Source organism: Seriola lalandi, unplaced genomic scaffold, assembly GCF_002814215.2.
Source record: "Seriola lalandi dorsalis isolate HSWRI2012SDOR001 ecotype SW California unplaced genomic scaffold, Sedor1 jcf7180002054854, whole genome shotgun sequence".
NCBI lineage: Eukaryota > Metazoa > Chordata > Actinopteri > Carangiformes > Carangidae > Seriola > Seriola lalandi.
The window spans coordinates 193981-208593 of NW_019525407.1; the positions used below are offsets into that span (position 1 = coordinate 193981).

The following is a 14613-nucleotide window of genomic DNA, read 5'->3' on the forward strand; positions in this document are numbered from 1 at the left end:
CTTGCTCGTTACAGCTGGCCCTCAGCCTAACATGGCACAACATTAGTAACGTTTAGTTTCAAGACTCTCTCCTGAATCAAGGACAGATTGATTAATGAACAAACACATGAACATAGCTTATAAAGCCTGATTGATGAAACCAGGGTCATTTATGCTTTCAAAGAAAAACTATTTGGCATTTGCACTCAGGGTTAGCCCTCAATAAAACAAAGCAGCACTACAGATTTTGCTTTAAAGTTACTGATTGGCCCAAAGTGACACTGTATCATTCTAGGGGACCACACAATAACTCTGTTTGTAAAGAGGATACAGCCATGTTGAAAGTCTTATTTCGCAATTCTGTGTGTGTATGATTGGGTGTGTGCTGTTCGTTCCTCTTAAACAGACTGTACATGTATGTTACCGGCCAGTGTTGACATTTGGGGTTGACATCTGTCCATCTAGAGAGATTTATAACATTTGTTGGAAAGATTTTATTGCATTTAACGTAACAAGTCTCTAGATTTAGCGACTTGTTTTCAAACAGGTTGTGACTGGACTGTGTGGATGCTGACCAGGGGCTTAAGGCTACACCTCTTGTTATGAGCGGTCTACCGAGCTGCTCGGGAACTGCAGGGAAGAGGAGGAGCACTTCCAATACACTGAGCCTTGCCTCCATTACAGCAAATAAACTACTTTCATTGCAAGCATCATTATGACTAAAGGAGGTAGAGGAATAACTAAACATAAGACACACCGAGCAAAGAGAGCAGGAGGGAGGGAGGGAGAGAGAGAAGTCATTGGTAAGATAAAGAAACTGAATAGCATTTAAACAACAGAAACACCTGCAACTGTAAATGAGATGCGACTGAAAATGAGGCGTTGTACTAAAATACCGCTCTGACTAATTCTACAGTAATATCAAACAGAGGGAGTTAGACATAAAGAAGTGCCTTGAATAAAAGTCTGTTACGTTCTGGAGTTGAAGTAAATAAAGTATTGTGGATCCCAGACGGAGGCTGTGAGCTGTGTGAGACTAAATAAGAAAGATAGTCCGTCTCTTCTCACTTTCTCTCTGAGTGATCATGTTACAGTGAATCCATCTGAAATCACAGCTCAGTCTTTGTCTTTATGGGTTTGGTGATTTTGTCAGATGACGTCACAGTTATAAAATCAGGATTTGACCAGAGGCAGTCTAGACATGTACTAGATTTTTGCTTGTTTGATCAACTCAGAGTGGCAAACTACCAGGTAATTGGTTGGCCTATAGATCTTGATCAAACAAAGTCAGAATGATTTACAAGTCGCCACAAACATCCTTCATCTGCACTTTCTATTTACCCACAAAGACTTTCATTCTGGTATGAATTTACATACAGTAGTGATGCACATTGCTCTGGCGGCAAAAATGATGAATGACGATGATGAGTTTATTGTGCAACCTATTAGTATGTTGAAATCATACTGAACATTATGTTTGAAGTTCTGTGAACAAAAGCTGTTTTCACACCCACTGGCCTAGTTCACATGTAGCCATGTAAAAATCATCAAACAGGCCTTTTGATTATCTCTCACTAACATTTTCTGTTGAGGTCTGAATTTTCCTTGAATGAGCAGGGAAGGGGATTTTATAGCACCTCGTCAAACGTGTATCTTTTATTTTTCAAACCATGCTGCTGGTAGAAAATTCTTTTCTCAGCTGTAATCTGACACCTGCTGTGTTGTTTAATGACACGTGTGTGTGTGTGTGTGTGTGTGTGTGTGTGTGTGAGAGAGTGAGATTGGACAAGGTTCAAGGTTTTCTTCAAGGTTTTAAGACCTACAGTATTTTACAACCTGTAATTAAAGAATGTGATTAAAGCATTATAGAGCCAGCTAATACATTGTAAAAACAACAACATAAACCCTCTTGGTATTTATTTATTACATAATATGATGATGACCAATAATAGTGTTTTAGTTGTGACTGATACAATAATTGATGATGACTTTGATCTTGCAGTTGATAAAATGGTCAATAAAGCATAACTTTTTACATTGATCCCTTAATCCTTAGCCACATTAGCAGCATGGCTCTATGGATGGCAACAATGGTTTGTCAGTCTCAACTAGATTGTCATGAAATTGGCTTCATGCATTCACAGTGCTAAGAGGATGAATGCTAATGACTAAAGTGATGCATTGACTTTTCTTTTAATGCCACCAGCAGGATAAAGTCTGACTTTTGTCTTTTTTTTAATTTTATAACCAACTAAAACTAACATCTCTTTCACTTCTGCCTCAGCTGTACTCTGTGCTTAGTGCTACATAGCGAATGTTAGGATACTAACATGCTGAACTAAGAACATGGTTAATACCTGTAAATACCTGTGTATGTTAGCATTGTTACTTGTACATTTTGTTGGCTTGTTTGTTGTTTCAGAGTTAGCTGTTGTTCCTTGATCAGTGTGTTGGATTTAGGGGAATCTTTTGGCATCAACGGAATATAACATTCATAATCTTTATTTGGTGCATAATCACCTAAAACTAAGAATCGTTGTATTTTCATCAGCTTAGAATGAGGTCCTACATCACATGGAGCGGGTCCTCTTCCATGGGGCCCCACTATGTTGCACCGCCATGTTTCTATAATAGCCTCAAACGAACAAACCCAAGCACAGGCTGTAAAATGGCCTTTCACGTTTCTACAATGCCTGAAGGCCGGGAAAGGTGTTCAGTTAACAGCCTGGTCCGGGACTTGTCAGCTTGGCACAGGGGCTTGAACTGTGTGTGTGTAGGGGGGGGGGGTTTACCTTCAAAATAGGGTTATAGCTTGCATGCTAATGTTAGCCACAGGTACACCTACATTCAGCAGTCAGTCATTTTTCTTTTTTAGCGTTGGAGGGTGTTTGACCATGCAGCTTAGGTCGGGTCTTTTGGAGTAACTGCCTGCTGTCATCAAGGCTAAGCTAGCTGTGTGGTTGTCAGTAAATCCATCCCGGTTGTAAAGCTGTCTGCTGTTGAAACTGCAATGTTTGGTTTTGTATTTCTACAAGTGTGAAATACAAAAGAAGCAGAGTGTGGATGCGGAGGATTTAGAGTTGTTTAAAGGCTGTCAGGTTATCAGATGAACACAAACTATTGATTAATGTAATTGATTTTTGATTAGATAAATCAATTGGATTCAGTGTGATGCATCATGTGTTAAATGGCAGTTCCACCTCCCTTTACCCTTCTGTCCTGTTATCTCTCTCTCTGTTTCCCTCCTCCCTCACACGGAGAAGTTACTCCTTCCCTCAGTGCCCTTCAGATTCCTCCCCACCCATTTGTGAAGTCAGGCCTCTCATTGAGGAGGCAGTGACGCTGAGGAGCTGCAGCAGTTTCTTCATAGTCTCACTCTGCCTCAGCGTAGTGGCTGTGTGGGACTTTTTTTTACACTCTCTGTTATTAAAACTATGGGCCTGACTCTTGACTGAGGGAAAGCTTTGACTTCATCAGGAGTTTTTGCCCTCCTTTTTGTTTACTTCTGTGAGCTCAACCCCTTGGTGCTTCAGTCTCTGCTGTGTGATTTGTGGTGACAGAGCAGGATGGCAGCCCCATCACTTCTGTACATCGACAGGTACGAGAACAGAAACGTTACTTGCTTTTGGACTGAATGTAAGTTTGTTTCATGGTTGACATTCCTTAGCCAGTCCTGCCTGTACATTTGTCACATTTGTTTCCTGTCTTTACAAAATTTTTTGTTTTGTTTTGTTTTTTTTAATGAAAGCAAATTTGGTGAGCAGTTGAATTCTGTGGCTTTTTGTGCTACACAGCCTGTTTCTTGTGGACTAGATACACACTGTTCCTTTGACTGTTGTAAAGGAACGCCGGGAGCAGCTCTGCATCTTGCTCACTCATGTCTTTTATGATGGGGGGGGGGGACTCAATGTACTATGCTTTCCTTCTTCGTGTACTAGCTTGTTTGGTATGTCTGTGCCAGGTAGTTGGGTGAAGCATACAAACGATTAGGACACCTTTTTATCACCTTATTTGCACACATCAAGACTGAACACAAGCGTTGTGAAATCCAAGAGTTCCTGGGAGACTTTACCACAAACCAGTGCAGTACAAAGCCCCAGTTTGAATTCAACAACATACAAACAAGCCCCTTTGCCTGTCCTTTTTGATTTTTCTAGCCGTTCCACTTGAGCACTCGACCATAGCTGCAGCCATTCAGCTGTCACGTTGGAGCACATTTGGCCCGGACTGAATGCAAAGCATGCTGCTGCTTTGTTTGACATTTGTTTGGTGGCAGGCACGAAATCTGAAAAAAAAAAATCACAGTCCCTGGAACTGTACAGAAAAATGTGATGTACAAAGTATTCAGAGACTTAAAGCCAGGGTCTGCTTTTTGAAAGTGGCCTCTGCACTTCAGTCTGTGCAGCATTGTTTTATGGTGGCTCATGGGGTTACTCAAGTTCACCACTCCCTATTGTTCAAAGCCTGGTCACAGTTTACTTTTTCCACCCTAGGTTTGCTCTGTTGTGCTGTGTTGTGGGATGATAGACAGATAGATAGATATACATTCTTTATTTATCCCCTAGGGGAAATTGATGAAATTAGGTTTTTCTTTAAAGTCAGTAATAGATCCATCTGTTAGTTATCTTTTTGTTGTAAAGTTAATGAATAATTCACTTGTTGAGTTTGTTTATTGACATTGGAAGTAGTAGTTTGACAAGAGAGAAGTCTTTCTGCAAGGCTCAGCCTTTTGTCAGAACTTTGAACTGTTTCTAGAGGATGGAGTTTGCTCAGTTGTTACATAGATGTCTCAGTTGACATTACATGACATAAGTGTGGAACTTTGGACACATGATAACAGCTCATAACAAAAACATGGGTGTCTAAATTATGATAAAGACCATAAGAAGTGATAAAAACAAGTAAGGGAAACTTGATAGAGGAATTCTTGGTCGTCAGTTCACTGTAGCTTTTCTCTGTTCTATTGCTTCCTTGTGCTAAAAGCTGATATTTCCTTCCATTTTGTTTTCTCTTGGTGGAGCTCAGTGACTTAGATTAATAGCAGATAGTATTCAAATGACAGCTTCCTTTAGCAGTTCTGCATGTGAGTGTGAAATGTTGCTCTACAAGTGTCTGACGCCTCATGTCTTCCAGCATTTCTCTGTTATCTTTCTAAGAAAAGACAAATTGTTAGAAACATGGTTGCTTGTTTCCCCTGAGCTGTAGTGAAAATAGCTGAATGAGATAAGCTTAAATGCCACTGATAAACACACAGTGACTTCATGTTGGCCTCGCAGTCTGTAAGAGAAGAGCTCAGAAGATGTGCTGGCCTTTCAATTCTGCGCTGTCATTCAACCTGTTCATTAAACTCTTGAGTAACCCGCAGAATGAGGAAATGTGTATCCTCGCATGTATAGGTGTAAGTAAGCAGAGTGGAAAATATGCAGCACCGATGTGAAACATATTACAATGAGCGAAACAAGAGCGAGGCGCTAAGAATAGAGTGTAAATAATGTTAAAGGAGACATGCAGGCTCGCTCGGCCTCATGCTCGCTGTGTTGTTGTGTGGACATGCACCATGAAAGAAAAAATAGATTAGGTCCTTGTTAAACATGACTTGTCACTTATTACTTTAGGAAACGTTTGGGAGACAAAAAGACCAGGGTGTTGTCATTTTGTGTTCAGGTTGCCACCGGAAATTTTACTGGTACAGAACAGGGGCGGGTTTCACAAGGATAGACTCCGACTGCAGCTTAGATATATCAAACAGTCAGACTTCAGAAGCAGTTTAGCTCTTGAATTTCTTAAGCCAGACTGTGGTACAATGATTTCTGGGTAAATTAAGACTTTTTTTCAAAACAACAACAAAAAAAAAATGGCTGACAGGAACTGCAGTTACATGCTCAGCTCCATTTATCCTCAGCAGAAAATGTTTGTCTTTTGGAGGAAGTCAACAGTTAGAAGAACGTTTTGCTTGAAGAAACAAGAAAATGAAAAATCAGATTTTGGTCTCTAAAAACTCTTTCCTTTCTCATCACTCTCTCCGTAACAATGTTGGTAAACCACAAATTATGTTTTTCGTTGTTAGGTGCTACTCGTCAGCGCAGTCATTGACTGTTACCATGGTAACATTGGTCTGAAGCCTGAGTTAGCCTAGGGGTAAGGTATCTAATGTTTTTGTCTTAAAATGAGAAATGGTCTGACTTGTATTACATTAATCTTTCAGCAGAATTAAGACTGAACTAACACTACAGACCAGTCTGAAATACCTCTGTGAAACCAGACCCTGTAGTTAGTTTCATAATAGCTATCACTTTCAGATGTTTGGGGTTGAAGTCGGTCTATCTTTGGTTTTAGAGAGATTCATGAAATTGGTGGAAAGCTTTTATTGCACATAACATAATTAGTTGTCAACTGGAAGTTTGTATCTCCGCTGTCACTACAAAATAAAGGCCAAATGCCAAAAAAAGGGGGAAAATACACAGTAATTTTAGAGAAACTGTGTAACTTTTCTTTATTTGTTTATAACCATTTGTTTTGTAATGATTGTTTATGACCGAAAGTATTTATTGGCAAAAGTACGTCAAGTCAGCAATTACAGCGTAGACCATTCTCCAAAATGGTCAGACAGCCTGGCGCTGTTCCTGTGGGATTGGAGTAGATAATTTTGCAATGAGCAGTATGGTTTGATTGGTGGCTACATCACGTAGCACTGACCAGAAAAGTGATGATTGGCAGCAAAGCACAGCTGATATAGGATCTGTGAGCATTCATGGTGAAACTCTGTTAGAAGGATTTACTGAAATGTCCAGACTTCTAAAGTTCAATGTTTTTTGTTTTTTCTAGATTTGGATGAGTTATTAGCTGAGCACAACACACAGCAACAAACACACAAAACACACCTGCAGCAGACACAGTCAGCTATCAGTGGATGAAGCCTCCAGGCCTGTAGCTGTATCTGCTCAGTGTCTGTCAGCATGTTTCCTGTCCTCACTACCCCGTAGGCAACCCACAGGGCTTGGGTCATGCTGTGCGGCAGTCAGCGGTTCAAAGGTCATATTGATCTCACTGAAACAACTTGTATATTTAGGCCTCCTGTGCACTCTCAGGTCAACTGGGTTAAGTCTGTGTTGTGTCAGGGGTGGGGAAAAAATAGATTCACTGAAGTTTCCATATTGTTTTATTTGTCTATCTATTTACTTATTTATTTTATTTTACAATTTTGTTAAAGCCCGCGTTTATTCCTGAATTGATATTTATTTTGTTATTTGCACTGACCAAGACAGAGTCAAGAGGGTTTTATAGCGATGATGCTGCTGAAATAAAACACAGAAAGTCGGACTGACATGTGATGTGCATTGTTTTTGAATGAATAATGATATACATAGTCTCTAAAAGTTTCTGAGTCAAGTTTTTTCCATGTTCTAATTTTAAAAACTTCAACAGAAATTGCAATAAATCAAAAATATAGAATCACAATATTTATAGAATTGTGATACCACAAAATTGCACTACATATTGAATCAACACCAAAATATCGTGATGGCATAGAATCAGGAAATAATCATATCGTCCCGGCCCTAGTGTCAACACAACTTATTCAGCGTAAAGGGTTATCAACTTCAGTCGAAATCATCATATAAGGCAGTTGCCACGGTGACTTGCTCTCGGTGAGACTGATCTTAGATGAGCAGCAGGGTATGGACCTTTACTCTGCCCGTTGTGTCAGAGGAGGCTTTTTATTTGACCAGTTTATTCATGTCTTTTCACAGCTAGGCTCTATTCAGGTTTTTAATTAAAGCCCACACTAACAGCTCTGTGACAACACCGCACCGATGGAGAAATGAAAGGAAGCGCTGGCTAAATGGTACAGTGAACCCTGTCGAAAAGAGGAAGCCGCTTTGCATGTGGTGGATGGAAGCTAAACATAGAATGCAGATTGCTCTATCATCAGTCCAAGAGATAGCAGGTGATTTTTGTTTTTAGTGCAGAGCAGTTAGTCTAGTGATAATTGGAAGTGGATTCTTCAGTGAAAACAACAAAGATGACCTTTTCTCATAATTTGAAGCAGCTGTAATGGTTCATCGTTGTTGCACTTTGCATGCTAGTTTTATTAGTCCACTGCCAGGTTACACGAGGTCACCCAGGCTACATTCACACAAATATGTTTTAGTTTTACAACACATTACCTTGCTACGTTTATGCCTGGCGTCCATACTATTCGGAAGTTTTCAAGCCCCTAAAATGTGGCCTTGTTTTAGTTAGAAAACTCCGGTTGTGTGTTTTAGTCTGGACTGGTTGAAATGGAGACTTTTGGAAACAACAACGTAGACAGAGACAGTTGAGAACAGCACACTTACAGTCATTCTTCTGAATATTCTGACACTAAAATGGCATTTTTGAGACGGATCAGGGGACAATTAACTTTATTTGAGACCTGTCTCTGTCTCAGCAATAAACCCCTTGCAAGATCTGGCAACACAGATCTCTCCTCATCTGTTGGTTCTGGTCTGGTTTTGCTGCTGCACTGCTTCACTTTCCAACAGCACAAGTTTAGAGGGACTTTTACTTGCAAACATGATTTTAAAAGTGAAGTAAAATCAGGTGTAAATTCATACTGTAACTCATGTTGTATTGTTGTTATGTTTAGACATAAACAAGCAGTCACAACCACGCCCACTTAGGAGACAGGAAGTGTAAACCATTTCATAACAGTGGTACTGCTTGTAATCTCTTACACATAGAGAGTATCTTTGAGGCAGACACCCACGTTTGCTTCCTGATTGGGTGTCATTAGTCACAACGAATCCTTCCCTGATTCATTCTCTGACACTCCTGTCACTCCATCCAATACATGTTTTCTGTTTTCTGTTGTAGTATTTTCTGCAACTAAGCAACCAACTGCAGAGCAGACAATCTGCTTCCTGCTTACACTGGCATGTGCATGCTCAGTGTATGTGAATGGTCATGTGATATATGTTTTCAGGCATTTCAGTGTGGATGGACATTATTTCTGATACGGAGCTAAAACACTCAGTATCCTTTTTATTTTAAAACACTGTTTAAAAGTGAAAATGTATTAGTGTGGACATAGGTTCTTCTCTGGGTGGCCTGTATGGCTTTGTTCTTAAATCCATTGATTCCTTTTAAGTGCTTAGGTCAGTAGTAATAAGGACACACATTTATGCAGCTCCGCGGCTTGTGTTCCACTTTTTGCTCTGTGTTATAATAACCTCATTTATTTGTCCTCATGACTAATTCCCGCTGTCTGTCTGGCTTCTCTCTCAGGAGCCTGTTTGCCAGGAGAGTGAAGGACAGTCGGCCAGTGGAGCAGAGAGATCCAGGGTGGAAACTGTTTGGGAAAGTCCCCCCACGGGAAGGCTCCATCAAGGACCCTAAGAAAATACAAAAGGTAGAATATATTTTTTTGGGGGATCATGAAGAGCCCCTCTTACTGACTACATTTACTTGAACATAAAACACCTAGTAGCTGGAGGAAATTGGGTAAGAAATTAGATGATGAGGTCAAAAACTAGAGGATGGATACCTGACCTGAGCCCAATGGGACATTAAAGGTGGGTCCAGATTCAGACAAAATGTAGAAATGGTGTTCAGGTTTGGGTCGGGTTCGGTCATGTCGACCTTTTGACAGTCGTTCACAAGATGCCCACATGTGTAAACAGGCAAGCAGTGGCCATGGTAACAACAACTGCATGACAGGGTAAAATATGCTTCAGGTTACACTAACTGTATCGGGCTTGTGTTTGGTTTGGACATAAAAAAGAGAATGCCTGTGAGGTTCAGGTCGGGCCTGTTTACTACTCTCTCTGACTGGGGTCGGTTCAGGAAGGGCTGCACGATATGCAAAAAAAATCATATTGCCATTATTTTGGCAGATATTTCAATTGGAGTGGTTGTTTGTGCATTTCATTTTCACTGGGGAAAAAAAAAAAATTATGTGGTTTTTGTTTGTCTTGCACCAAACAATCATGTTCCTTGTCTGGAGAATATGATGCGAAGCCCAGGGCGTCTCTGTAGCACCACAGCACTTATAGTGCTAAGAATGCACAACAATGCTGTGACACATTTTACTTTTATCAAAAAAAAATTTGCAGCTCCTGCAATTTGGATATTGCTCTTGGCCATGTAGATTGGATTTTGAATTAATTGTGCAGCTCTAATTCAGACAGAAATATATTTGCTTATTTCCAAAAACACATGTCAGAATGTGCCAATTTCTGAATTGCATACAACACATTTAGAAGAGCTTAGACCAAGCCTGTCGCTAAACAATCGTGGTGTTCAATGAAGCCTGTGTAATATTTTAAATTGTCTCTTTATTAGTATTACAGCTCAGAATAGTAAGTGCGTTTTCAATAACTGATGCTCAGATGTTTTCTTCTATCTGACATTCTATATCAATCAAATACAAGTGATTTCTTAACATTGCTTCACATTTCTTAAGTTTGTCTGTTCTTTGATGTAGTTCAGATGTAGTTCAGCTGCAGTCATATCTCCACTGAAAATTAATGAGATACTTGTCTGAAATATTTAAGACCACACTTGCTTAGTGTTGAAAAAGAGCTGCTGAACCATAGTGTAGCTTGTTGTTTACATGGCAACATCTGAGGCTGCGCTCAGCGGCATTCTGTGTTCTGTCCTAAAGAAGACATCAGTCGCATGAGCCAAAAATAGGTTTGTTTATTTCACTTCGTTTGGTTTTCTGTATGCTTTGTTTGAGCCTATCACAGAGAACATGGTCGCCCTGACTTTGAACTGAGGGGTGTTGTTTCCTCTGAACAGCTGATCCTTTCTAACTGTGTATTGAAAGAAAATCCAACAGTAAACTTTTTTTTTTTTAGTCCTATATATATAAAAAATACTTCTAATTCCACTTAATTAATTAATAAGGTCCATACTTCTTTGATTCACATGTTTGCCCTCCACAAGTGTCACATGAATAGTTTTTACTGGCCTTGCCATGGGCTGTCAGCTGCGGTTTAAGTTGCTGCTGTGGGTCGCGTGACCTCATGGTCAGGTGAAATGTAAAGCTACCAGACACACATTACAACAGCTGATTGACTGCTTCATAAGCATAACTGTATATTACTTTGTCACGGTTACTAGTGCCTTTAAACTGGAGTTTCAGTTTTGTTTCCCAGCTTTCCCTTTCTGTCCTGCGCAGTTTTAGTCAGACTTTAATAATGGTTCGAAAGGTCCACTGAAATGGTGCTGCAGTAGCTTGTGCCGCAGAACAGCTGTTGTTCAAAGGTCATATACATGAGCAACCAGCTTTTGATGCAATAATGCCTTTTTACAGAGCTCATTACTGCACCATGGGACAGTAAAAACCAATCAGTATACTAACATTATGACTCCTGCTCAGGAAAGATAACGGCTGAGATTCTGTTATGTAATCTCTGTGGACCAGGACTTTAAAAGGAGTCTAAAATATTGAGAACATATTGTGACAATCTGTTGTGTTCTTGAATACCAGGAGCACAATGCCCCGAGCAACAACCCTCCCATCAGTGACATTTAGGTTGTACAGATAATATTAGAAAGCCCCAGGCTGAAAAGCAAACAGCTGCTCAATGTGTTTTTGTCTTCAGTGTTGACCTGGCTAATATTTCACCTGAAAAATGAATGTACACACAGTATACAGTCATGGCTTTGGTAGCATGTGAGAAATGACAATATCATCCAACTTTTTAATGGAGTAAAAACTTTAGCAGCAAGTTTATTAATACACAGTGGATTTTTTTAAACTTCATTTCTCAGTAGCGCTGTTAGCTTAGTTATTTTCAAAATGGTGTTGCCATCTAATTAATGTTGCATGTGACACCCTGGACGTCACTACAGTATACACTTCCCGGAAACAACGCTTACCACATGGCAATCAACTGTTTGTCCACGTTCTGCGCTACCATGAGACGCTTCCCTTTGTCTCCTCATTCAGTTTGAGTAGAGGAAGAGAGCAGGGGCAGCATGAGCGGCGCGGACCGACACGCTCATGTGCGGTGAACAAAAGCAAGGTCGTTAAATCCCCTGCCGATCATTGTCATCAATGGTTGTCATCGCCGCCTCTGGTAAATACATCCACGTTAGCCTCCACTCCCAGCAATTTCCTGGACTGGATCGCTTGTTGACTGGACTGGACTGATTAACTGATTGACTGACAACACAAGTGTGTTTGTGTCCAAGTAGGCTGAACTGAACTAATTTAACTTTTCTTCTCAAAACGAGCTGAATTAAGTTTCGTTTTCTTTTTTTTGTCAACAGTGATTTAGCAAAATTAAAATAACTCCAAAATCCAAAGTGGAATTTTGAGTAAGAAGGGTCTTTGTTGGTTTTGGGACTTTGGGATTTGGGAATATTTAGTGAATATCTTTCAATATACAGCAATTTTTGTTTATTGCAATAAAATTTTGTGCTTGTGTTTTCTTTTTCAACAAGGGAGGGAAAACTACCAACAAAACTTGACCTAACTTAAATGCCAGGAAGGAGACCTGGCTGGAATCGCTAATAAAAAATAAAGCTTAAAAATCTCAAGTCAAACTGTGAAAAGCTTCACGAGCTTTCCAACAGGAGCAAGCTGTACTTACCACACTCACCAAATGCTACGCTGATAAATTTTATTTCTCTTGAATAAAAAATTTAAAAAATCCCAGAAGTAACTCTAATATAGCACAACATAATGAGTGCATTTGTTTATTATATACATTAGATGGTTCTTGTTGTCCAGTAACTTCAATGTAGTTAGGTGCCTTATCGGAGTAGTTTGTAGGTTAGCTTCCCTCTTTAAACAGAAGTGTAATTCTGCTGTATCTTAACTGCTTCCAAAGAAAAGTAGCTTCTAGCGTCATGAGCAACAGCGTCAAGTAGCTTTATCAAAACTCTAAAAATGTAGATGTAGATTTATATCTAAAAGAAAATGGGTTACTACTAGCCACTTTTTAACCATGCAATTGAATTCTGCCGTTTTTCTGTGTCAGACTCTAACCTCACTGCAGCGGTAACGTGCCACATGCGTGTGATGCAGTGTTTGTGTCGCTCAGCCAGCTGAAATTCAAAATGTCAAGGTCGTTGAGAGCACTTTGTTAGATAGCCAGCTGGTGACTGGAAACTTATAATTTCCCAGTACCATTCAAAGGCAAACAGCAAAGTGTCTCAGGCCCAATTAAAGACGATGGCAGCTCTCTACTGATAAAACAAACCTAAGAACAAGATGGCAGCACGTAATTAGAGCGTGGAGAAGCCTGTTATTACCATGTGGCTGACACCAGGGCAGTAGCCCTCTCCTTTTTGCTCTTTGTGCTGTTGATACCTGTTAATGTGCAGTAATCTACAATTTACATATCAATGCTCTAACATGTCGCACACTATTTCAATCCCTGTAAATATTGACCGTTTTGTGGTATTGGTTTGAAATTAGAACGCCAGGATTGAAATGCTATATCTTACTCAAGTGCATGTGAACACACAAACACTCAAACGCACACACTCGCTGCACACACCCACGTGTGCTTTAAATCCTCGGTCCATCTCATCTGTGGCTGTAACCTTATATTGGACCGCAGGATTGGGTTAACAAGGATAGGCTTTCAAGCTTTTGTGTCGCCACTGACGCTGCTATTCAAAGGTGGGGTCAGTAAACTGTGTGCGTGCGTGTGTGTGTGTGGAATGCTTTATTTGCCTAGGTTATTATACAGGTGCGCACTGTGCTACTTCAACCAGCAACGTTTCCCCTTTTGAGAGCAACACAGTGAATCAAGTCTAATATTCTAATTTACACCACTTTGCATCGCTGTGAGTTCGGGGACTCGGTGTTGAAAAAATTATGTGTTCTGTAAGCTGCTAAGCCTCCAATTATCAATGTGTGGCAGCCGAGACAAGTGTGAGATCTTGGCGTGAGGCTGAATTGAAATTGGATAATATTCCCAGCAGGAGTTTAAATCTGAATGTAAAGTCATTTAAACCCCCTTTTAAACTTTAATAAATGAGGGATTTTGAGAACCACTACAGATGGTTATATGTAATTTAGGCTGAAACTTGTGATAACTGATGTTTTCTATACTAAATTGAGTTGTCACATTCATCATCTCAGAGATTAAAATTCAGAGATACAGTAGTTTTTTTCTACACCAGTATTAGACTATCATGGCTCAATTGTTGAGTGTCTACATAATCATGATTCCATAGGCATCCGGGAATTGAGCGAAACAAAGCAAGCAAACTAGGGTGGGTTGAGAGGACGCCTTTCTCCAAGGTTTGTCCTGAGGGCGGTCTCACAGCCTCTTCCCCTGTCCTAGAGCACAAGATATACAAGATGTTAAGTTGTTTAGGGGCTTCGTCTGCTGCTGCTCGTTCAGTCCTGACTGGATTAACAGCAGAGAGCTGAGGGGCTGAAACACGATCCGTTACTCTGGGGTTGATTAGAATGGCTGACAGGACAAAGCAGAGCACAGAACTCCTTCAGTGCAGTAGCGATGACTAATAACACACGGTGGTGCTGATTTGCTGACACACACACAGACACGCAGCAGCAGCAGCAGCAATAGACCTGATGCAGAGCCGCTCAGCGTAGCGTCACTGCTCGGAGAGAGAGACGGAGAGAGAGAGAGAGAGAGAGAGAGAGAGAGAGTGAGTGAATGA

The 14613-nt window shown here is 40.4% G+C and overlaps 1 protein-coding gene across 3 annotated transcripts in view; it reads left to right on the forward strand.

The window, feature by feature from the left end:
- tbc1d14 (TBC1 domain family, member 14) overlaps positions 1 to 14613 on the forward strand; it is a 43306-nt gene that overhangs the window by 5284 nt on the left and 23409 nt on the right. For all 3 annotated transcript variants that reach the window (XM_023427167.2, XM_023427170.2, XM_023427169.2), the window contains exon 4: positions 9247 to 9370. In XM_023427167.2, coding sequence (XP_023282935.1) covers positions 9247 to 9370 — 124 coding nt within the window. The remainder of the gene's footprint in view (positions 1 to 9246; positions 9371 to 14613) is intronic.